General features: G+C 38.9%; 1 protein-coding gene across 10 annotated transcripts in view; it reads right to left on the reverse strand.

Moving 5' to 3' along the window:
- The window catches only part of gramd2aa (GRAM domain containing 2Aa), a 72,444-nt gene that overhangs the window by 12,200 nt on the left and 33,364 nt on the right, over window positions 1-26,880 (reverse strand). For 5 of the 10 annotated variants that reach the window (XM_030160683.1, XM_030160669.1, XM_030160717.1 and 2 more), the window contains 6 exons: window positions 13,255-13,312; window positions 11,737-12,058; window positions 7,071-7,174; window positions 5,618-5,716; window positions 622-693; window positions 467-523 (listed from right to left, as the gene is read on the reverse strand). In XM_030160683.1, coding sequence (XP_030016543.1) covers window positions 467-523; window positions 622-693; window positions 5,618-5,716; window positions 7,071-7,174; window positions 11,737-12,058; window positions 13,255-13,312 — 712 coding nt within the window. The remainder of the gene's footprint in view (window positions 1-466; window positions 524-621; window positions 694-5,617; window positions 5,717-7,070; window positions 7,175-11,736; window positions 12,059-13,254; window positions 13,313-26,880) is intronic. The other 5 variants (XM_030160742.1, XM_030160727.1, XM_030160736.1 and 2 more) reach the window with 2 other exon arrangements.

The following is a 26,880-nucleotide window of genomic DNA, read 5'->3' on the forward strand; positions in this document are numbered from 1 at the left end:
TCTACATGTACAAATAATGGTACAAAAAACCTGGCTACATGAACAATTACTTCTTTATTTGCATGCTTTCAGTCTAGATTAGAGTGTGATCGAGGATGAGGACATTAACAGGACAGAACCTAATTATTCCTTTATACAAAAGCCACTCTGTAGCAGGGCAGCCTAGAGCAGGAACAAACACAAGGTGACTTCAGAGGGCTCTTTGATAACATCTTGCCCACTTGAGGGATAATTCACTGCCAGGCTGTGGCTGCAACACAGTGATCTATTGATCTGTCTGTGTAAGAAGGTAAGTCAGACTTCGGGTCAGCAGGGATCTAAGAGAGAGCTGTCACATGGCTCACACAGAACACAAATAGAAATCCTTCAATTAATCTTAACGTCTTGTCTTTGATTGTCATGTTTCTATGATCTTGTGATGATTTATGGAGGCAGTGCTTCATGTGAAATACATGTGGGTATTGACCAGGGACAAGGTGGGCTCCTCCATGAACTGCTTCAAGCTCAGACTCTTCCCATTGACCTGTACAGGGAAATAGGGAAAGGAAATGAACTTCACAAGAATCACACAGAATCCAACACATAAAAGAACAAATGGGTGGCATGTATGTGAATCCTGACCTGTAGGTGTGTGCAGATCCTGCGGAGGACGTCGTATACACTGTCTCTTGAAAGCAGAGACACAAACACATACTAAGGAAAAAACAGAGATAGTGATGGGAAACACAATGAATTCAAATCCTAGAGAAAAACATGCAGCAGGAAATAAGAACAAAAATCTGATTTCAGCTGCACTGAAACATGAAGTTCATTCAGATTTGTCCACTATCCTTTAGTTATAACCTTTGGCTAACACAGACAAACTGCATTTTAAACATACAGAAGAAGTGTGACATACTAATTGTGAATGTGTTTCTCCAATCATATGCGTAACATAGTTTTAGTAAATAGTGAGTAATTCTGAATCATGTTTAGTCTTCAATTCATGTAGCCAATTCACTGACTGAATTCAAAAATCCTCTGAAAAGTTGAAAAAAATAAAATAAAAAATCAATATTTAGTTTGTTTGGTTTTTTTTATCATATTGTCCAGCTCCAAAAAGCTCTAAATGAAACTTCTTGACAGTTCTTCTCAGTTCAACTGGACTGATTTAGTTGAACTGAGAAGAACTACCAAGAAGAATGTAGACCTGGACACAGACATCTCTAAATTAAACCTTTTTCGTTCTCTAAATGTTGGCTATTTTATTTTCTCCTCAAACACTTATATTTTTTCATCAAATATAATTAGCGATTAAGCTGCTCTCTAAAGACTGCAATGATGTAGTTCCAAAACAATGCATAAATGCTTTGGTTTTTATTCAAATAATACCAACAAAAACCCTGAGGTGTCTAAGTCTGACTGGTCTGTTCTCTAATTTTGTGAATTCAATTCAAGACAAAATCTCAGCGGTGAAAAAGGTGACAAATATGTGAACCCAGTATCAGGGCAGAGAAAAACTAACCCTATCGTAAATAAATTTCACTGAAATGTAATTTTTACTTTTAATACTTGGAAATAATTGTTGATCTTATGTCTGACTTAACCTTCTGAGAACAAGCCATGCATTTTTGTCCTCTGTAGGGGACAAGAGTCTCACAGCCTTACCTCAAAAAAACAAAAACAAAAAAACTGAAAAACAAAAAATATATTTCAGGAAAAAACGTTGCATTATTCATTTTTCTAAAACTTTCTATGATTTTACTTTATTGCGTGACTGTTCTTCCATGTTTTTCCCATCAGAGAACCCTGCTATTGTCATGTGTTGAGGCATCTAGAAATGAGAGCTAGAAAGTAAATAAACCCGTAACAAATAATTTTCTCATTTGAGATGATGTTTAACCTGATACATGTGGGAGAGATTTGTGTACATCTCACCTGTATTTGTATAGACCTTGCAAAAGTATCTGAATCCTTATTTGGCAGATTAATCCTTTTATTCCCTGCCTGCATAAAATCACTCTGTTCATAACATTACTCGGGTTGACTTCAATTTGGCCAAAAATAATTTACGCAACAATGCAACAGGGATTTAAAAGCTTTAATCTGGGGCACAGAGGGGATATTTCTAATCATGTTTTTTTTTATCTAGTTTATTATTTCATGAAGCATTATGAAATTGAAGTGACTTCAACATCACTCTGACCTGGATAAATGTCACTTTATTTCAGGTCTGAATTTATTTGAAATGCAATTGTTCTGTGCATGTACTTAATCGGATGCTTTGCCTTTCTCAAGCAGATGAATGATGGTAAAAGTGCTTTAAAGTCACTGATATGCTAAGAGTCATAAGCTCTGAACCTTTTATCTCATAAACAAAAGTCCAGCTATAAACTGTGCCATATGTGTCCAGGGTTATGTAATGTACATTACATAATCACTCAGACCTATGATAAAAACAGACATATTTGTGCTTGTACAGTGTGAAGCAAAGCCTATATTCAATTAGAGCATGGAGGAAATATTCAGATCTTAATAGAGGTATTAATAGCCACAATGAAGATACTCCACTATGAGTACAAGTTGTTTATTTATCTTAATAAGGAGGAGAATGTTACCCCTCAAAGACCCAAACAGCCACTGGCAGCCAAAATCACCTGCTGATCTAAAATATTTAATAACTTGTGAACCACTAAACCTATCAATATGTTGAAGTAACTGGTGTAAAATGCAGTTTGTCAGCTTTTCATGGTCATCAGATAAGGCACATTTGGGCGTTCAGAGGCTCCGTAGTGAACGTGGAAACACCGTCATCTTCTACAGCATTAATGTACCAGTAAAACCCATGGAGTTGGATCAATGACAGTGGATGGAGACACTTGTTTTATGTTCAGTTATTGATATCTTTGCTGAAAAAGTCACATTCTCTCTGTTTCTGATATAATAACTCTCAACTTTAATCTGAGCTTTAATGAATATCTACATGATCAATAAAAGTAAACATAGGAAAATACATGATTTTCAGTGAAAATACGCAAAATACAGAGGATAATAATATTTTAAAAATGAAAGATTAAATAGAGAAAATATTCATTTGGGAACTACCACAAAAGTAGCACTGGATCTTTACATGTTACAACTTTTAATTTAACTTTGTTTATATGTTGGTGCAGCTTTAGTGATGAGTACCTTTAATGCATCAAACCTGTACCCAGTTATACAGGAAGATTTGTTTCTATATTGCTTTAACTCCCCCAAAAAATTTAAATAAAAAAAAATATTTTCAATCAAAAAAAACTTCACTTCAATAAAAAAAAACCTTTTCAATCAAACAAAAAAGTGTTTGAATGCAAAAAAATATTTGAGACCCAAAAAATTGCATTTGATCACTTTTTTTCCTTGAATTTTTTTTTTTTTATGGAAGTGAGTTATTTTTTGATTGAAAATAATTTTTTGGATTGAAGACATCTTTTCTGTATTTGGGCCATATTATGGGTATGACATTTGTGTCTATACTATTCAATCCCAAAAAAAATTGCACTTCGATCAAAAACAAATATTTTCAATCAAAAAAAATATCACTTCAATCAAAAAAACATAGGAACGTCTACCCATTTGGCAATAATGTAAAGATATCCGGTGAAAATCTGTCTTCCACCTCCATCCTATCGATACACACAAACTTTTCTAATGACAGCATCTGGGTCAGTCCATGGCAATTCAACCAATGGTCCCCACATGACCCCCTCAGAAAATTCTGAAAAAAAATCACACTTGTTCACCTACCAGATAAACAAACACATCCAAAATTTTAATGTCATATCTGTAATAGTTTAGGAGATGCAGCCCTTTGAAAATTGTTTTTTTTTTTTTTTTAATTTTGCAAATTTGCTTTTCGGCCAACTTTAAGGAGCTATATCTCCTTCGGTATTCGAGCCACACTGCTGAAACTTACTGTCTGGGGTGAAATCCCCCTGAAAAGACCATATTTTGCATCAAAATAATTGTAGGTGCCTTCATGTTTGGTCCATGAGGCCTTGAAATCAGGCAAAAAGGCTAATTCTTCAAAACGTCATCTCTCTTCAGGCTTGCGCTGCCATAATGGATGAATGTAGAGACCTAATTTTTTTTTGCATGGATTCTTATGGTCAAGATGCAACAATATACTGCAAAAAGACTACATTTCAAAGTGTTGCTGTGACGCAATGAATAAAATGGGTCGATTTCAATTTTTCACAAAAATACTCTTTATTTGAGCATCCAAATTACCATGTGGCCAGTTAATGAAAATTTTGAAATTTTTTTACCATGTCTTCATATATGTTTCAAGATGTTGTGCACAAAATTTTAGCTTTGGGGTAGAACTGGTTCTATTTTTAATATTTTTTTTACTGCATGACTATATTTTCTTCAAATTGTATACAAACGTAGATGTAAATGGCATTTTTAACAGGATAATGGCATTGATTATTGCACAAGTTATGATAATACTTGAGATATTTGAACTAGGGTGTGGATGGGTCAGATAGAATAATTATAGATTTCCCAGAACTGGCTCAGGTTGATGCCTGTAGTGGAGACTTCTTGAAATTGGATGGAGCTGGTCAGTTGACCCAATTTCACCAGGGTCAATGACATAAATGTAGCTAAGAGTTCCCAGAATCACCAATTTTCAGAAAGCCTGTTTGTCTTGATAATGTCTTTCTGTGACATTCATCCTTTAAAATCAATCCAGCAGCACATTTTAACAGGAGGGAATACATTCATAGTTATTTTATATATTTCTCTGACAGGGCTTTACATCATTACTGTATGACTTCATCACATTTGCATGATTTGATGACTTGACTAATCTTACTGGTGTTAACACACAGATTAGAAAGAAATAGAATGGCCCTCATTTTGTTTTGTATTGACATGGATGTGGACCATAGACTTTACACAGGACTGAACATAATGAGTCTACGCAGAATTGTCCGTTAAGGCAGCGCTTTTACACAGGACTGAACATGACAGTTTGTGAATTCTACTATTCCTGGTAGCATGTGAAGGCAGCATAAGACATGACAGTTTATTGTGACCCACTGCCGTTCTGTGTCCGGATCTACTGAACTCCGTCTGATCGGAGTCTGCACAGAATGGTCTGTCACTGTGTTACAGCAAGGGGGTATTGGTCATACCAAGCTGTTTTCGCCTGTCTAATCCTTGACCATACATAAGTACTCAAAAAAGCAAAGGCTAGCTCTCTCCAGTTTTTCAATTATAAAGCAGACACACATACACGCACGCACACAGAGGACACTTGGCTTTTTTTAATATACATACAAGCTAATGCAGAACCCCGACGTCCACATTAAAATCAGCCCTTTAATGCGGAACTAAAGGGTACTTAATGAGTGCAGATTTTTCACCAACTAGCCCAGAAACGAGATAAAGCAAAATGCATTAAATGAATGCATTTTGCGTTGTGTTGGATTCATTAACGAGTGAGCCCAGAAACAAGCCCCAGGCTTGGCCTTCACCCTGGTTCTATCTATAGCATGGTGTTTTATCCATCACACCTCTCTTGGAAATCACAGCCATGCTACTAATCAGCATAAGAATTTGTATTTACAGAGAGGGTAATGGAAGTGTTTACCTTTTGACCGGTGTCTGTGGTGATAGCCAAGCCATTGGGTACCAGGCCTGCTGTCTTGTGCTTCTTTACCAGCCTCACAGAAACAACAGGAATAGCCACCTACAGAAGACCCGAGAAGACACAGAAACAATGAACAGTTACGGGGAAAACATGCTTAGAGAAGGAGATGTTAAAACAGGAGGACAGAACCTAAATTTTTGAATTATCTTTTTATAATTAGTGTCAGACCTTTTTTCTTTTTTTTTTTCTTTTTTTCTATTATTAGTATTGTCACATTTTATAAATTAATTTCAACCTATATATATGCCAATGTTTTTCAGATTTCGGCTTCTCTGTATTTTGGCATCCTCATGCAAAAGGTAATTAGGGTTTTTAATAACCCTATTTAATAAATACATAATTTCACATCATTTGCTTAATATTTTATCATCAGAGAAAAACTAGCAAAAACTTGTTCATTTTATTTAATTATTTATTTTGTATTTATTCATTGTGTGTTACGTTAAAACATTTATCAATTTATTTATTTTTTTGTATGTCTGTATGAGTAGGGTAGGTATGTATGAGTATTTTTGTGAAAATAACAATAGTAATTAATTTACAAAAAGATCCAAGGGAATTAATTTTTCATCTAGCCTTATACTGATACGAAGCTAAATGATTCACTGTTGTGTAGACAAGGAGTGGGATTAAATAAGTTTAGATTTCCTCCCACTCCTTATATGTGAATCAAGTCATATGTTGTTATGTTTTCATATTTTCTTCTGTTTTATTTCTAGCCACTAATGTAGGATTTTTTTTTTTTTTTCCAATTGAATAGTTAATAAATAAAGATTATCCATAAAGTTTCAAAACAAAACTTGGAGACCAACTGCATTACTTACGAAAACTTTAGTTTTGATGCTCCTTGCAATCATTTTAAATTTATTTGATTTGAGTGCTGCCTAAAATGGAAAACCCTCAAGTAAAAAGATTATGGCCTTGATCAGCGAAATGCAGCTGGGACAGCAGTAAATATTGAAACATTTTCAGAAAATGCTCCTGCAGAAAATCAGCCTGCTAGACAAGAGAAGTGTCTTGTTTCAGTCAGAATGTGAGGAATGCAGTCTGAATAAGCAGCTTATTGTCCCTCAGACATCAGCAGAGGTTAGGTTTCAAGGAAATGAAGGCAAAGGAACAATGCACAACATCAAAGAAATAATCACATAACTGGTTAAGGTTAAAGGTTCAGTACGTCATCTCCTTTTCTAGGTAGGTTTTCTAGGGAGTGTTTAAGAGTATTAAGATGTAAGTTTGAAAGTCAGACTATAAGCCTGACTGACTTTTTGTCAAATACACTGTCAAGTTGTCCAGTCATCTTGTCAAACTGTGACTGGGAGTCAGTCACGTTCACGTTTGTCCGTCAGTTTAAGTTCAGTTTAAGTCTGTCTGTCTGTCAGTCAGTCAGTCATACCTTGATGTCCTTGCCGAAGAGGTTAGCATAGAAACACAACCAGTGTCGAGAAATGTAGAGTCGGCCTTGGAGCAGAATGTCTCTGAGAAGAGCACAGGAGTACACTGAGAACAGAAGAGTTGGGAAAAAAAAAAAACTTTTAGTCATGGTTACAATAACAATAATCTGAATACTGAAAACCAGACAGATACATGAAATGACTAAATGACTGGTCTGAAATGTCACCATCACTGGCCGAACTTTATAAAGTTTATGTTGAAGAGCGGAGATGACTCTGTCCAGGAAAGGCTTCAATCTGACAAGTTTAGTGTTTCTGAGCTTAACCTGATGGAACCAAAGAAGCACATGTTGCCAATTTTTAAATGACTGAAGACTCAAAACAGAAACGGCAGATGTGTCGTAAAATGTGTACTTGGGTTTGTTAAAAAGATGTGTTACATAAATACTGATGACAATGCTGATAACACTCTGAGAATTGCTGATATCTAGCTTATCAAATATTTTCAAACAATATAATACATTTGCAATTTTCATCTGAATTTTCAACAGTGCACAAAGGAAAGAGCATTTTTGTGAAAAAACACAAACCTTCTCTTTCATGCAGATTCCTTTACACCAGGTCACAAGAACAGCGAACATCTGATTTTTAATAATACGTCAGATATAATTATTATCTGAGCTGCTGGAAGGAAGATCTGAGCATCTCATTATCTGAGCAGACCACAAAAAGAAGTTACAATAGTTACAAAATAAGACATGAAACATAGCAAATCGATTCTGTTCAACTATGAGCTGCCGCAGAACTTAAACTGATTAGGAAGTTGAATTTTGCACTAAATTATGAATTTTAGTTCACTGATACAGATATTAATATTTTTCAAGATGCTTAGATTCTACAAACTGCTGCTGTTTTTTTATTATTCATTCATTCATTCATTCATTCATTATCTGAACCCGCTTTATCCTCACTAGGGTCACGGGGGTCGCTTGGAGACTATCCCAGCTACTTATGGGTGAAGATGGGGTACACCCTGGACATTTCGCCCGGTCATCAAAGGGCTGTTTTTATTAGTTAATTGAATATATTGAAGTGGCTACTGACACAGTACTGTGGCACAAAATATCTGTTACCACAGAGCCAATCAGCGACCTCGTTATGTCATGTCTGAAATGGTAATTTGTTACATCCCAAAAAGAACCAAGGCAATCAGATAGCAAATAAGTCACACACAGTAACAGCAGAGATTTAGCTCTCTTGCTAACATATCAGACTGCAACACAGAAGACCTGAATTCCATTCCTGGTCAAAGAAGCATTTTTTTTTTTTTTTTTGGGAAGACTTTCAAATGTCTTGATGGGAGCGGAGGAGGCAGGTAAATCCGACACTGATATAAATCAGCCACTGGGACAACGTTCAGAGTGCCGAATTTGGACCACAGCACTCAATAACACATTGAACTGACACAGAACTGAGAAGTCACATGGCACACTGCTGCATCTAACATGCAGCTCTGCCCATGTTCTCCAGCCTCAGTGACTGCACAGGGCAAAGAACACCATAAAACAACATATAGAGCATTTAGAACAATAATTCCTACTCTATACTATATGCTATCACTAATTTGTCGTTTCTTCCATCAATGGCCACAGTACGGTAGTGGCAAAATGCACAAAAGAATGCACTGAAGTACACGCCATATGTCACCACAGTACTGTGGCAACAAGAGGCTAATGAGTTCATGTAATAGTATCCATGATTGGCTCTAGTACAAATGCTAACATTTGATTGGCTCTGTGGCAATAGACAAACCGATATTTTGTGCCACAGTACTGTGGCAGTAGCCATTGCCTAAATATATTTTGGGCAAACTTATACTTTTCCCCACAAATGCCACTATTTATCAGATTCAACTGATACCATGAATAATAATAATAATGGATTAGATTTATATAGCGCTTTTCTATGAACACATACTCAAAGCGCACACAGTGGATCCATTATTCATTCACTCTCACATCCTCCCTCTGGTGGCGGTAAACTACATATGTAGCCACAGCTGTCCTGGGGCGGACTGATGGAAGCGTGGCTGCCAATCTGCGCCTACGGCCCCTCCGACCACCACCGAACATTCACACACACATACCAGTGTGAGTAGCAGCACTGGATGCAAGGGGGTTAAGTGTCTTGCCCAAGGACACAACAGCACATGGACAGAGCGGGATTCAAACCGCCAACCCTTCGGTTACTGGACGACCCGCTCTATCATCTGAGCCATGGCCGCCCTAAGAAACATGTTAAGTCCTTTAATGCTCTAGGTTTTGGTGAATCCAACATACCGAAGGCAGACATTATACAAGTATGAGTTTGAGGGTTTTTTGCAGTACATTTAATGTAGGTTTAGAGTAAATTCTACAATGAGAGCTAGCAGCATAATTTTCAGTTAACCATGATTTAATTAGGTGTGTAAAATAATCTTGGTGCAACCTCATCGTAAAATTATTAATAAGCAAACTGTACAAAGCCAACACTTCTGTGCAGAATCATCATTTTTTCATTCATGTCAACTATGAGCTGCCGCCTCCATGTCACAACTAAATCCTAAGACTAGTGAGCACGGGATTTTTAATAGAAGGCCAAAAATAAGCCTGCTTTGAATATTATCTCAGCCGCTGGGAGGAAATCTGAACAGACCACAAATAAAAGAAACTAAAATAGCGACAAAAGGAGACACAGAACATGCCAGAGGAATTATAGACAAGGACACTAAAATTTTAAAAAATGTAGCATAATGATTTACAGTTTTATATTTGCTTTCATGTGCTGTTAAATAAGTTTTGGTATAGACACTAGTATATTTTAAGAGACTAACAAACTGAGAACTGCTAATACTATATCATTTAAGCTTATATCATATAATTACTATATAGTTAGTTTACAGTTTGAAAGCAAACTCTTGCATTTGCTCATAGTTTTCAACATACCTTTTATTATTCAAAATGTTTGTACAATAAGACGAGAGTTGCTTGTGCCTTTAATTGTTTTGGTTCCACTAAGATGCTTAAAAACCTAAAACACGGACACTTGAGTGTAGAGAACAAAGACAACATTTCTTTGCATAAACACCTACTTTTCATTCAAGCAGCATCAATCATGTAAGAACTGGATCAAAAAGATAATACAAGGAGTTGATTAGTATCTGAGACAAAAAATAAGATACCACCAACTACTGAATAATTATAAAAAATATAAACATCTATGAATGGTCAGATAACAGATGACAGTAACATAATGATGACAAGTTGCTTGTTTTAAAATGTGGGCTTGAGAAATTAAATATATATACTATAAAACTTTGGACACAACATTAAAGGCACTAATATTTCTGAAGATACTAATAGGAGATGTGCTGATACTTTGTAGAAAATTACAAAGATTTTCATTTGATTTGTGAAGAAGCACCTGTTTCCACCCTTTACATTTTTGGCAGCACTAAAACAGAAAACATTCCCTCCAACAAAGACGACAACTTTTTCTGTAAAAAAACAAACACACACACACGCACGCACACACACACACACTTTTCATTCATGCAGCCTCCATCATGTCGCAGATAGATGTTAAAATACAAATAAAAAGGCCAATATTAGACTGTTAAGACCTTTGATGATAATAATGATCTCAGCTACAGACAGAAAAACTGAATAATGATAATAGGTGAAAGACATGGCAAGCTAGAGAATAACTATGGAAATATAAGCAACTATCTGTCAGAGAGTATACAATATGGATTATAAAAAAAGGAAAACACATGATGCAACAGTTTTTTGGGGGTTTTTTTTCAGATTTTTTTTTTTTTTTTTTTTTTTTTTTAATTTTATGAAATGTCCTTTGCTGTTGACAGTGTTAACCCATAAAGGCCCAATACTTTTGTGGCAATTTCCAAATTAATTTTTTTCTCTATTTAACCTTTCTTGTAATTTAAAATGATTTATCACCATTTATTATAATATTGCATTTTTCACCATAAATCATGTCTTTTCCTATACTTAATTTCCTATATTTAATTTAGATGTTCATGAAAACTCAGTAAATTCAAAGGTTATTATATCAAACCAGAGACAACTGAAAAAAAGTGATTTTATTTCAAGGTAGTAAATCAAGGTAGTAGAACATGACGGTGTTTCTACATCCACTCTGGACGTCCAAATGGGTCATATCTGATGACCATGAAAAGATGACGAACTGTATTCTACACCATTTTTTTTACATGTATTGATAGGATTAGTGGATCAACAGGTATTAAACATTTTACATCAGTAGATGCTTTTGATCGCCAGTGGATGATAGGGTCTTCATGGGTAAATCATTATAAACATTAGTAATCAAAATCTCAGTCAGTAGCACGGTATGGGTTAAGTAAAGCTGTCAAACTGTTGTCCCCTACAGAACACAAAAACACATTGCTGGGTCTTAGGAGGTTATATTAAAATGTAAGCTTTGGTCTGTAAAATCTAACTTTTGATTAAAAAACACCTTGACACTAATATTTTATACGGACCTTAGCTGTTGGAAGAAAATACAAACAAAAAAAGTTGGATTATTCAGCCTCATTTATCTCATATTTGAGACATTAAGTGAAAATACTTGCAGGACTAGAGAGCGTACCTTTCATGAGGATCTCGTCCTTGGGAACACATTGGAAGAGTTTGTGGTACTGCGAGTTGTACTTGCTGACAGTCTGTGCAGAGGGACATGGCAGAGTCATGAGCAGCTCCTTGGCAGACCGTCCTGCCTGCACAGGACCGGCAGCACTGGCTGCTTCGCCACCGCCAGCAGCCACGCCTGCTCCGCACGCCGCAGACACCAACCTCTCCCTCAAAGGCCGCGAGCTCTGCACCAGGCTCAGCACATTGGCACCATACACACAAACACACTCGCGCACATCCAGGGCCTGGAGCAAACTGCTGCAAGACACACACTGTATCCCCTGTTACCGGTCAGTACAGGAGGAAGGCCAGGATGCTGCCACTACCTCTACAACCTACCTCTGCAAACACACGCCTAACACTAACATTACACACACCACACAGAGTTACAGCAGCAACGCCTCAATTTACAGCCACACAAACTACAAGCTCCTCTTTGTGGATCTCACATATACCTCTACACAGTGACTCTACACTTTGTAGCTGATACCCTCCCCCCTTCTCCCCTACATACAGCCTGGCTGTCATCCCCAAACCCCTCACACAGATCCCCTGCTCTCATTACAAGCCTTGTCTTTGTCTCGTCATCTATAGCAACAACTTCAAATCCCCATTTTCCAAAGAAATTCGCATTTTTCTACCTGAACACATGCGACAAGTCATTCCTCTGTCTAAATCCACTTCCAGCACCAGCTATCTTTACCTCTACCTGTTTTCCTTCACTGCCATGTTCCTGGTCTATCTTTCTGTCTGCTCGGTTTGCTTGTTTGCTGCTTCTGTTTTTGCCTTTCTATTAATAGCTGGAGCCCAAGTGGTTCCTGTCCTCAGGCATATGGTTCCCACAGTGAGTTACAGCGATGCAGGCGAGTAGAGTCACCTCAAAGTTCACTTTAAATCTGAAATAATTCCCTGACTGATTTCATTTGTTGATGGTTTTAATGTTTTCTTTCTGCTTAATCATACAGTTTGTGGTGAACATCAAGAATACAGTCTGAGGGAAACTAATTGGAACCAAAGCCTATTTTGGCCAAAAGAGAAAAACATGGAACAGTCCAGCAGCTTCATCATATTCCCCCTATACATGAGAGGCTGAGAACTTAGAGAATTAAGTGGTTTCTCTGTACAAAGTAATGGCAAAGGAGAAAATTGCTGGCCAAAAGGGATGTAATACAGCCATGAGGCAAATGATGCAGCAGTCGTTCAACAAAGAATTATTGTTATTCCTATTAAAGAGATGTTGATCTCAATGGGTTTTACCTGGTTAAAGATTAAGGTAAAATAAAAAAAGAAAATAAAAAATAATACTGTATATGCTACTCTTCTTTAGGAGCTGAGTCATAATATTTGAGAATAGGCAGGACATTTAGCATGGATGGAATAAGGGAATGCAACAGTTATAAAGGATTTAATATTTAAGTAAAAATGAACTGAAGCGTTGTCTAGTCACAGACACAGACACATTTAGGATCCAACTCACCGAGCCTCTGTAACATTTCTTCACATCCTCATATGAAAGGTCTTCAATCAGGTGAAACCTGAGTAAACAGAACAAGAATGGAAATTTTCAGTTGCATGTTTATTGTAATGAAGAAGTGAATGTGACAATCATGAGTCCAATTGCCCAAGTCATAGTAAAAAAAAAAAAAATTAATGATAAAAAAAAACAAACAAACACTACAACATGTTGTCAGAAGTGGGTTAATATGAACAAGTGTACTTGTTGTAAATGATTTGGTGTTTATGCTGAAATACTGATGTTCATCAGCGTCACTAAGTACATTTACTCTATTACTGTATATCACATGCAAATCCAATTGCATGTAAATTGAGTATTTCCATTTTATGCAGCTTTATACTTTAACTCCACTATATTTTAAGTTGCTTTTCAGAATATAATTTTTCATGCCCAGTCAAACACACATATCTCTAATGTGTAAACCCTCATAACCTCATGCACTATATGGACTGAAGTATAAGGACACATTAAATTCAGGTGTTTTATTACTGACAGGGGCCTTGACTGCAAAACAGACAACTGTCAAAATAAATAAAAACTTAAAACTACCACTCCCCACACTGGTTTTGAATGGCTGTGATAAACTGAAGAAAAAGTGTTTCTTTTCCATAATTCTTGTCCTTCTATAGTTAAATAAATTCTTCAAAACCCTGCTTGGATTCAATGAAAATGACATCATTACAAACACAAAAAGGGCCTTTTTTTTCTGAGCTTATGATGAGTTGAGTTTTTTTGAATCATGGTTCTCATAGGATAGAAATGTTACAAAGATATGATAATCTTACTGATACAAACAACAGTTTTTAAAGTAGTTCAAATAAATTCAACCTTAAACAGTCAGAGCAGTTAAATTAATCAAAAACATCTGACAGAGACCATTTTATCAATAACTACTTTGACATATTTCCATACCTCGATATTGGTTTTTTTTTTTTTTTTTTTTTTTTTTTTTTACAAAATAAAGACTCTGGGTATAACATATTTTATTAGGACATTTCAAGAACAAGTAATGGATAAAATTGACTGCAAATTATGGAAAATATTTCACCTGAATTAAGAACTCTAGGTGTTCTTGACGCAAGTGCCTGTCATTCCCAGCACTTTATTGGATTTCATATCAAGGTTGACTTTTGGAAGTCATTTAATGTCCTCTGCCAAGTGAGATAATCCATAACAGTAAACATGAAACTTTCAGTCACAGCTTGAGTTTTATCAGTATCTCTTTCAGCAGAGGTGTTTTTGAATCATCACCTCAGTGTTGTTTTATGTCGCACTTTGCTCACTGTCTGTCAGCCGATACTCAGATGGAGATGGAGAGCAAGAAAAGGGGAGTTTCCGTCCCAACATAGCCCTTGAGAAACATTTAGGCCGAACTGTACCCACACATGCACCCACACATAGATGGCTTTTTCCTTAATGTGTTCTAACTGGAACAGCGTTGCTTTTCAGTGACAGTTTGTTTTAAGGGCTGACTGGGCTGGATTTTTATCAGGTGGGTGGTTCTGCATTAGTAAAAGACATGAGTATCATGCTGTGACATCTGCTGCACTGCTTTGCCTATTCCTCCTGCGGTGATGGTCCTATAATGTCATGTTTTCTGACTACAAAAAGAACAACATGACAACCTCTTAGCACAGCCAGTATTTGTGCTTAAACAACTCAATATTTATCTTTGATTGTGTTGTTTTGTGACAGCCTAAATGTTGCAGTGGTTATGCACACACTGATGACTGACTTGTCTTGTACAAGATTTGACTCAGCTGAGGTTTCCAAACAATATACACAAATACATGAACACAACGTGTTAAGTTATTGTTTGTCAGGCTGCTAGCCTCTACCCAATCATGGCTAAGTAAATGGCAGTGTTGGGAATACCATATCACAACAAGGTGGCTTTAAATGTGAAATATGGACTCTTAGGGCCTGATTTACTAACGGTTTGCGCATGTTTGTTTGCGCACATACAACGTGCGCCAACTTGACTGGGCACGCAAAACCATGTTGAAGCTGATTTACTAACAGGGCGCACTAAGGTTTGTGCCTCTCAAATGGTCAAAATAGCTCGGGCAACCCACTTGGCGTGTTTGCTTTGATGAATATGTAATTTGGGCGTTTCTGCCTGAACGCGCAAAATTATTGGGAGGAGCAGATGCAGATATTTATTTAGCGCGCATAATGTGATTTACTAAACCTGAAACTGATTGCGGCGGCCGATTTTGCCTCTATATTTAGCACGTCTGAAAGGCAGGTTTTAATGTGGCACAGCTTCACACAAAAATGGCTGCAGTTGTTGTGGCAAGGAGGAGGCATAGACACAACCAAAGAGAACGCAGAGAATAACTCTTTTGTGCGCGCATCAACATTTTTGGAATGACAGAAGAAAAAATAATTGAGACTTATCGCCTACCCAGCAATGCCATTTTAGAACTTCTAGATGAACTAGGAGATAATTTGGGGCCAGTCACAAGGAGGAGTCATGCAATACCTGCTATGACAAAACTACTAGCAACGTTACATTTCCTTGCGTCTGGATCATTTCAGCACACTGTTACCATTTGTGCTGGCATATCCCAGAGCAGTTTTTGCAGCGTAGTGTCTGAAGTCCTAAATACCATGTCACGCAGGATGGGCCGGCACATACAATTCCCATGCACTCGGGATGCATTAAATGCCACAAAACATGGCTTTTATGCGGTTGCTGGGTTCCCAAGAGTGATAGGAGCCATAGACTGCACTCATGTGCAACTTGTCCCCCCCTCTGACCGCGAGCATGTTTACAGGAATCGTAAACACACGCATTCTTTAAATGTGCAGGTTGTGTGCAATTCACATGGGGTCATCACTAACGTTGTGGCAAAATATCCAGGGTCAGCACATGACTCTTTCATTTTGAGAAACAGCGTTCTTTTTTCCAAACTGAGAGATGGTGAATATGGAGATGGCTGGATTTTAGGTAATTCGATTACATCATTTTGCTTTGGAAAAAAACCAAAAACATTTTGCTCATTAATGACATAATTCTGTTTTAAAGTGACAGTGCATACCCCCTTCACCCGTACCTGTTGACTCCTGTTCTCAAGCCGACCACGCCAGGTGAACATTGCTACAATGCAGCGCACATCCGAACACGGAATATTGTGGAGCGCACTTTCAGTGTCCTAAAAAGCTGGTTCCACTGTTTGGATCGCACTGGAGGTGCCCTTCTCTACAGCCCAGAAAAGGTGGCTCAGATCATGGTCGTCTGCTGTATTCTACACAACATCGCAAAATGCCATGGGATGGAGCACGATGCCATGGACGTGGAGGAGAGTGAGGACTTGCCACAAGTGGGATAGCCTAATGCTGCGGGAATGCATGCACACGCCAGTCTAATTGAAAGTCATTTCTCTTAAGTGATTACCTCCGCCAGGAGGTATTGTGATCACTTTGCTTTGTGTGCGTTCGTGCGTGTTTGCAAGATAACTCAAAAAGTTATGGACGGATGAAATTTTCAGGAAATACTGATACTGCTACAAGGAAGAAATGATTACATTTTGGTGGTGATCGGGGGCAGATCTCTCTTGGCGGAGGTCTGCGCTGTCCGAGTGCTTTTCTTGTTTGAGTTGTATGCATTTGTTTTATTTTTCAAACCATAAATAAACACAGCAAAAACACCTTGATCAGACATTTATTGTGACCCACTTCTAACTGAGAAAGTACCAAGGCAGTAACTTAACTGAACATAAACAGCCACCAAAATAAAGAAAAAACAATCATTCCAAATAAAAATACATTTTCAAATGGAACATATCACTACATTGTTTTTCTGCGTTGTCGCAGAGTGCGTCTAGTGTGTGAACCGCGGTTTCCTCTTGCGCTTTCCCTTCCATATGTTGGCTCTTCAAATGAGGGACCACTGGGGTTTCCTGACACCCCAACTGCCTTCCCTGCATCTTCAATCCCTCTGGTCAGGGTATTGATGGCCATTGTGAGCCCAGATACAGCGCTGACCAGCTGCCTGCTGTGTGCAACGATGGCTCGAGTGTCCTGCCTGAGCGCACGCGTCGCAGAGGTCACAGACCTCAGCTCCTGCACAATGAGTTGCAACCCATCTTCGAGAGCCGCAGACTGCCGTTTCTGTTCCTGCACCAACTCAATATCAATGTCCTTAACAGCTGGACGCCTTCTGGGGTGTGCTGATTTGGTCCGACTTGAGTGAGATGTGGATGGACGCACCTCCATGAAAAAAAAGACAGATTGTTCTTTTTCAAGTTCAAATCAGAAAAGCACCAAGAATGCTACCTCATTATGTTAGGTACTTGCACAAAATAAACATAGTTTCTGGCTCAAGGGTGTCCTATCCTTGCAGTCCAGTGATCTGCTCATCACAGAAGGAAAGCTGGACTTGCTGCTCAGTTGCAGACAGTGGGCTCTCCTCTGCAGGTCCACCACCAGTCTTATTAGCCAATGTTTTATTATAGGCTACTTTTTCTTTTGTTCTCCGTCGTAAATCTTGCCATCTCTTTTTGACTTCCTCCGCTGTTCTTCTTACTTGACCCACTGCATTTACTTTGGCACAGATATCCTCCCAAATCATGTTCCTCCGGGTTATGTTTAGATTTCTCTGCTGCAACTCGGTTAAATGTTGATTTGCCTCTTCCACAAACACCTCCAGTTCTGAAGCTTCAAATTTCATTTTGCGCTTCCTGGGACACGGTCCTTCAACGTTCTCCAAGTTCTCCATTAGGCACACAAAGTGCATTGTGCGTGCAAAATCCTCATTTAAATAGGGCGGTTTCCAAGCCTTTGCACCTGTTGTCACTTGCGCAGGCAATCTTAGTTGATCACCCCGACACACAAATCAATAGCACCTGCATATTTTCACGTGAGCAAGCACATTTGCGCCCGTTATTTGCGATCTTAGTAAATCAGGCCCTTAGAATAAACAGTAATGACTGCAGCCCTCAGAGGTCTAAGGGTATTTTTTTCTCATTGTTGTCATGCCTGCTGCCAGACGTTAGTCTGGTTTTGTCTGTCTTGTGTGTCTGTCTGTCATTTCCTGTTTTATTTTGTTAAGTTCTCCTCTTGTGTCATGTCTTGTGTCTTTGCTTCCTGTCCCTAATTGTGTCCACCTGTGTGATTACCTGTCTCCGCCCTGATTTGTTCCACCTGTGTCTCATTGTCTTTCCTCCCTTTTGTGTATTTAAGCCCTGTGTTTCCCCCTGTCTGTTGCCAGTTCGTATTTTCCCAGTGAGATACTTACCAGCGTTTTTTTGGATCCTGTCTGTCTGTCTGTCTGCCTGTGTATGACCTGGTTTGCCATCTCTGTTTTTCGCCTGTTGCCTTATCCCTGTCTGTACTTCAGCCTCCAACTGACGACGTGTGTTCGACCTTATCGCCTGTTTTTACAGTACGTGAGCTAGCCTGATCCTTATGTCCTGTTGCCTTTCCGTCTGCCTGTCCGTGTATGACCTGGTTCTGCCACAGACCTCCCTCTGCTTTTCCCTAGTCGGATTCCCAGCGTGCTCTACCGATCTGGACTGTGGGTTTTCGTCTCCGGTCCGGTTTACTAAACCAGAGAAGAACCCGGGGCTCATTGTTCTCAAGATTTTGTTCATTATCATTATCAGTGAACTGTCAGTGAGCTTGGTGTTTAATAAACACTGTGAACTTTTACATCTGTCTCTGGGTCGTGCATGTGGGTTCAGTCTACGTACTCTGACCATTACAACTGTTAGATACTTTCTTAAATTCGCCCATTTAAGGCAGATGCAAATAATACAATACTCAAGTATTGTAGGCCTGTTTTGACTGTATAGATTGGAGCATCTTTGAAGATGCAGCCACAGACATTCATGAACTTTGTGACACTGTGACATCCTACATCAGTTTTTGTGAGGACCTGTGTGTGCAGACCAAAACATTCTGCACATACAACAACAATAAACCGTAGTTTACTGGAAGACTGAGGCAGCTCCGCCAGGCCAAGGATGAGGCCTACAGAAGTGGGGATGTATAAGCAGGCCAGGAACACGCTGACGAAGGAGATCAGATTAGCAAAGAGGAGCTATTCTGAAAGGCTGGAAAAACAATTCTTAGCCAATAGGCCCTTTCCCACCGCAGGAACTTTTGCAGGAACTTTCTGTATTACCCTGAACTTTCAAAGTTCCTGGTGCGTTTCCACTGAAAATTACCCGTGTAACTGACCCTCCCCCAGCCCCGAATTTACCCCCAAGAAGTTCCTGGTACAGAGGTAGTACTTTTCAGATTACCAGGAACTTTAAGGGGCGGAGCTCTGTGCTGCAGAAGGCTGAGTGGTGGACTAGACTGGCAGCATTTCCACATTCTGTTCACCGCCAATATTTAATTCATTTCATTTCCACAAGCTTTGTATTTTGATAATTCGGAAAATGGACCAAAAGAGAAGCTACAACAAGTGGACGGACGACGAGGAAATTCAGACAGACTTTGAATCGCCGACACGAAATGAGCGAGTAAAAGCTGTCGGAGCCAAATATAAGATACAAGCCTAAAGAAATACGAGGAAAGAAGAAGAAACTTATGCAGGATTAAAAGAAACTAAAGGACCACAACGGTCGCAGTGGATCCGACTGTCGAACAAACCAATGGTATGTATATGACAGAAATATTCCCTGTTTAGTTGGTTCATGCTGTAACAGAAGTCAGCGGCATCAGCTGTTTAGTCCAAAGTGAAGTCGGGTTAACCTAATGCTAATGCTAACTGGTCAACAGTCTGATACTAAACCTAAATCTGAGAACTGGATGTATTCGTGTTGTCACCGTGAGCAGAACACTGATTTATTCTGTATGTTTGTGATTTCCACCTGAAATGGACCGGACGGACTCGCCTCTTTTTCCAAACCTGTGGCTCGTTTGTGTCCTGGTCCAACATCTACTGCTGTTTACAACGGCCTAGGTCAGACAGGTCACATGTCACATCACACTTGTAGGAATCTGTCATCATGTGTTCTGTGATTCATTTTAACATGTTTATTACTTTTCCTGTAGGAAAGCGAAAAAGGGACCAGGACCATGGAGTTCCAGACCGGCTGTCCTGGACTAGCTGGACCAGACCCTGGTCCAAAAGCCTGAACCTTTCAAATGTGTTTATTTCCCTTTTAATCTCAAGGCACCTTTGTTTTGTTTAAATTTTTAATAAAAAAAAATCTAACCTAATACTGTCTGTTCATTTACAAGGCATCAAAATATGAGTGTAAGTACTTTTATTAGTAATATGCAGTTGAATTAAGTGCAGGCATTTGAGTAAATCTGTCTGACTTGAGGGTTGAACCTGGACTATATCTGTAAAACAACAGAAATGAAACAGAACCACCCATCACACTGAAAGTTAGATGTGATTTAGTTAAAGGAATGAGAAGTTGAAAATATATGTTCTACCATTTTTAAATACAAATTAAGGATATGTAATGATGGTTAACTTAATTTAAAATGTATTCCACATGGATTAAGTGATTCAACAACCAGTGAAATGTTAAACCCAACCCGTCCACTTAAAGTAGTGTGTCATTTTATTGAACTAGAGGTTAGTTTGTGAATCTACATGAACTGGACTACAGTTTCTTTAACTGCTCCCTCATACATCATCAACCTGATTTGAATATATTACCCTGAACTTTCGGGTGCGGTGGAAACGCAGTTACCAGGAACTTTTTTACCCCACAAAGTTCCTGGTAAATAAGTTCCTAGTAATAAAGTTCCTGGGCCTTTTGGTGGGAGAGGGCCTAATGATCCTGTGTCTGTGGAGAGGCTTACAACATGCCACCAACAACAGGAGACCATCCCCCCACCCTGCGGAGAACCCCCAATTGGCTGAGGAGCTGAACCTGTTTTACACCAGGTTTGAAAGACACCCTCTAACACTCCTCACCCACCCCAACAACAAAGGTCTACCTGCCCCCCTTAACACGTCTGCCACCCTCCCCTCTGTAACCCCACCCATACTAAGGATCTGTGAAGAGGATGTGTGCCATCAGTTTCAGAGACAAAAGAACAAGAAGGCTCCAGGACCTGATGGTGTCTCTCCATCATGTCTGAGAGCCTGTGCTGACCAGCTGGCCCCCATCTTCATCCAGATCTTCAACAGATCTCTGGAGTTGTGTGAGGTCCCCTCCTGCTTCAAACGCTCCACTCCCAGTCCGAAAGAAACCCTCCATCACACATCTAAATGATGCTGCGTTTCCACTATGTGGTATTGGCTCCACTCCACTCGACTTGGCCTTTTTGCATTTCCATTATGAAAAAGGGCCTGGAATCTGGTACCCGGTACTAGTTTTTTGGTATCACCTCCGCCGAGGTTCCAGAACTGGGGACCAGATACTAAAACGTGATGTGTAAACACTGCAGACCACTGATTGATCAGAGAGTTGTCTCTGCGACCCACCATTTTACAAAAAACAGATGCGGAGGTTTACAGTAAATATAGCGGTAGGTTAATCCACATGTTGGCAGCTTGCAAAACTACACCATGGTTTGTCGAGGAGGTTCAGATGTAAAAATTCAGCGTGAGCTTGACGAGACAACATGCAATGAGCGAGTTTATCAGCAACTCTCTGAGCAGACGACACGGAAGTAATGCACCACATCGCTATGATGTCCAGGTACTGTAAAGTCGGTAGTATCCTGTAATGGAAACGGTCTCCAGGAACAGGACCTGGTACCCGAGTCGAGTCGAGCCGAGCCAAGCCGAGCTGAGCCAGTTCCACGTAGTGGAAACACGGCATAAATAACTACAGGCCTGTCACCCTGACATCTGTAGTCATGAAATCTTTTGAACGGCTAGTGTTGAGCCACCTGAAGGACATCACAGTAACCCTGCTGGACCCCTGCAGTTTGCCTACTGGGTAAACAGGTCAGCTGAGGATGCATTTAACATGGGACTGCATTACATCCTGAAGCACCTGGACTCTGCAGGGACATACGTGAGGATCCTTTTTGTGGACTTCAGCTCGGCGTTCAACACCATCATTCCCGACATTCTCCACCATAAACTCTCCAACCTCTCTGTGCCAGCTCCCACCTGTCAGTGGATCTCCAATTTCCTGACCTTCCTGAATTTCCTACCTACCTTCCTACCTGAATTTCCGGACACAGCAGGTGAGGCTAAAAAGCTTCACATCCAGCACACGGACAATCAGCACCAGTGCCCCTCAGGGGTGTGTGCTCTCCCCACTGCTGTTCTCCCTCTACACAAATGACTGCATCTCAGGGGATACCTCTGTTAAACTCCTGAAGTTTGTGGACGATACCACCATCATTGGTCTCACCCAGGATGGTGATGAGACCACATACAGACAGGAGGTGGAACAGTTCGTCCTCTGGTGTTGTCAGAACAACTTGGAGCTGAACCTGCTCAAGATGACAGTGGACTTCAGGAGAAACCCCACCCACCACCCACCCCCACCATTCTCAACAACACCGTGTCTACTGTGGACAGCTTTTTTTTTAAAAATCATTCAGTGGATTGTGTAATGGAAAGATGAGATTCTTCATTCATGCAAGTATTTAAACTGCTTTTGTATGGTACAAAATGACAAAAATGTTAATAAAACATAGCGAAACAAGAACACGCCAGTCCATGAGCCACCTATAGGACCGCTCTAGGTGACCTAGTTTTTGTTTTTGTTTTTTTATCATGGCACTTTAAAAATGTCATGTGATCAGATCATGCCAGTGTGATCAGAGATCATAAGGGTGAAGAATCCTCAGGCTTTGAATATCTTTGGTGAATCCACTGACTTATGATTAAATAACCATAAAATTACATTTCCATCAATCTTTGTGTTGTACTCTGTATTTATTAGTAGGGGAGGGGGAAATAAAAGTTATAATACTGTTTTATAATATGGTTGGCTATTTCATATTTTTTTCCTTCATTTGTGTTTATTTTGTTGTTTATTTTTTCTTATTTACAATTTTCTAAGTAAACTTATTCATTTTTGTTCATTTTATTTATTATTTTATTTGTTTTTGTTCATGCTGTTGCTTTTGTTGTATTTTTTTTTTTTTTTTTTTTTTTTTTTTACACATTTTGTTCTTAAAAACCAAAGAAAACTGACTTTTTCAGTAAACTGAACAGTCATTTATCAAACTCCATCAGTTTTACTGGTGAATCAGTGTTGGAGAAGATGACAGTGTTTGTCTGATGACCATAAAAAGATAACAATTTACACCAGTTATTTCCATTTATTGATAGGATTAGTGGATCAACAGGTGTTTAATATTTAACATCAGTGGATGGTTTTGGTTGCCAGTAGCTGTCTGGGTTTTTGAGGGTTAAAGTTTCTAAGAATCTTTAACTTTGTCAGTTCACACACACATGCACCACACGCTGAAATTTGTCCTCTGCCCTTAACCCATTACTAGTGGACTCACCATATCCAACGCCCAGGGAGTAACTGGGGGGTTAAGTGCCCCCAGAGATAATCGGCTTGGGGGATTTGAACCTGGGATCTCTTGCACCCAACGTATGACCAGTGTTTTTCAACCTCGGGGTCATTTGGGGTCACCTGGAATTCAAATGGGGTCACCTGAAATTTCTAGTAATTGATTAAAAAAAAAAAAACCTTACTAATAAAAAATATATGGTGAGTTGAGAGAGACAATCACAATACATAAAAGACATGACAAACTCTGAAGATGAAACTGAAGCACTGTGGTACTGTTTATCTTTGTCTATCATTGTGGTTTAAGATGCTGCAGCTTTTTCATAATTCATAGTTTGCGTTCTTGTTTGTTCAGTATTAATTATCAGCCTTGTAAATACAAGCTGGACTGACTGTCCAGCTTTCCTGACGAAGGAAAATAAAATTCTCACTTTATGCAGTATTCTACACCTGGCTTTTCTGCCTCCGTCCATGATAATATACATTATATAGACTGAATGTCATCTAAAATTAACTTTTATTTGCAACATAGTGTAGCAAACTATTACATGATCAAAAACAAATTAATTTTAGCAAAAAAAAAAAAATAGTCTCCGTTTTGAATGTCTGGGGTTGCCAGAAATTTGTAACGTTAAAATGAGGTCACAAGCCAAAAAAAGTTGGGAACCACTGGAGTAGATCAATGAGCTGTCCTTCATGTTGTTATCTTTGAATAAACACAGATTCAAACATACAAATTTATGGAAAAACCTTCAATATAATACAACAGGAAAATATCTGCCACTGCTACCACTAAAAACACATCTTCCATGATATTATATTACAATGATATTGGCCAAATTCAGTAAACATCGGTTGAAACCAGTCAATATATTGGTGCACTCCCACTACAAATCACCAATGTAAGTACATAAAAATGTGTATAGTGGGGCTGCAAAGACTAGATGACAAATAGTCAGAAACTAATTTAGTAGTTGATAGGTTGTTAGTGACGTCATGCGCTTTAGTTTTGTTTAGGTTTTCCCAAGATCATCACAGGTTTTCCCAGGATCATCTCTGGATCTGCTTCTGTGGTCCTGCCTCTCTCCTGCCTTCATCGTCATTACTCACTTACCCATATAGTTATGATAGTGTTTATTACATAGTTCCACAGATGTTCTAGTTCCGTTATCTGTGCATCAACTGCACCCATGTGTCTCCTCCTACTTCCCCCCTTCTACCCCTCTCCCCCAGTCTCTCTCTTTTTCTCTTCCTTTACTCTCTCTCTTTAACCCCAACTGGTCAAGGCAGATGTCCATCCTCCAGCAGTCTAGGTCTGCTTGAGGTTTCTGCCTGTTAAAGGGAAGTTTTTCCTCACCACTGTCACCAATCACCAGTGTTTGCTCCTTGAGGATTCTGTTGGGTTTCTGTAAATTGGCTTAGAGTTTGGTTTTGACCAACTGTATATGTAAAGTGTCATGACATAACTTTTGTTATGATTTGGCGCTATATAAATAGCATTTGATTTGATTTAGTTTAAGAAAAATGTTTTATTTTATCGGTGATTGGAACTCTTCAGTATTTAGTTGTTTGTTTAACAAACTTTGTTAGGCACTGTAATTGTTTTTCACAAAATGTACTTTTGTTTAAGGGGAAAAAGTATTTTATTGCTGCTGCAAATATTTGTTGAATATTGAATCGAATATTTAACAAACTTTGTTTTGCATTCTAATTGTTGTGCATCAAATTTTCTTATTAAATGGAGGAAAATGTATGTAATTGCTGCAATTAAGATTATTGTTATGTTTTTTGCAGTTCATAATCTGTCTAGTCATTACAGTAGTCAGTGACTAATCGACTAGTGAAATAGTCATTAGTTGCAGCCCTATTTTATCACATCTTTCAAAGAGTAATTGCAGCACTCAAATTGTTCCACCTCTGCTAAAATCTCCTGACATTTAGACAATTAAACATAGGACAGTTATAATGTAACAGTACCACATTAGTATTCCCCTTGAACACTATCCTGTACTGTATATAGCAAGGTGCCATTAAGTGTCCTGACTGTTGCTTTAATAGCAGCAGGCCCATCAGTGTCCCTGCTCTGATGAGATTCTCTCCTCTGGGTAAGAAAAGAGAGTGACCTCTGTACCAAAACAACCCACCACAACTCTGCTGCTTCTTTTCATGGTGCTTCTCTTAAGGGTGTCAAATACTGGAGAGGTGTCTAAGATCATTATGTCAGATGCTGATCTCCACATTGGAAAGCATGACAAAATGGATATAAAAGTGTACTCTGTAAGCTAATATTTGCATACAGACCCAATTGGGGTTAAAGTGTCAGAGCGTAGACGGGGGTTGACTGATGCTGTGGTTGCCTACTGTGTATGTGAAAGTGTGTGTTTGTGTAAAAGCAGGATGAGGCTGTTGTTTACAGCAGAGCAGTGCAGCTGTGACATCGCTGCCAGCTCTCCTGGACCTGATGGGTGCCTCACACATACTCATTTACAAAACAGCACAGTTAACATCCATCATCCACAACTCCATAACTGTCAAATGACCAAGGAGTTTCCTCCCTGGTGACTTGTGTTACATTTAAACACCAGAGATGGAAAATCCCAGAAAACACCAAATGAAACTGTGACATTTTGGTCATGTGTTTCTCCATCAGTTCACATCTCTACTCACCAAGTGCAGTTTGTGGACATTTATGCATCAAATGCACACAAACAACCCTGTATTTAATAACAAATTTGGGTTTTCCTGACCTTCCAGAGGGCATAAGATACACTGCCGGGCCAAAAAAAAGTCCCCTGCAGGATTTAACTAAATGCATAGATAAGAGCAGTTTTGCCAACTCCTCAGTGAGGAAAGTATCTATTGTCTGTCTTAAAAATCGCTAGAGGTTACTAAATGATGTCATCACCTAATTTACATAATTGCAAATGTGCATGTAATTGTAATGAACAATGTAGGAGAGAGGAATAACATTGTGGGACAGACAAACAGTGAGTATAAAAATACCCTAAATATGTTCAGAACTACAAATGAAATATACTGTCAATTCTTATTTTTTTTAGATGTCATAATTCCAACCCTCCCCCTTTATCCAGGCTTGGGGACCAGCTAAAGTGACCCAAAAGAGACACTTGAGAGAAGTTACTAAAGTTATTTATTTATTTATTTATTTAATTTTTTTTATTTA

Source organism: Sphaeramia orbicularis, chromosome 3 (assembly GCF_902148855.1).
Source record: "Sphaeramia orbicularis chromosome 3, fSphaOr1.1, whole genome shotgun sequence".
Lineage (NCBI taxonomy): Eukaryota > Metazoa > Chordata > Actinopteri > Kurtiformes > Apogonidae > Sphaeramia > Sphaeramia orbicularis.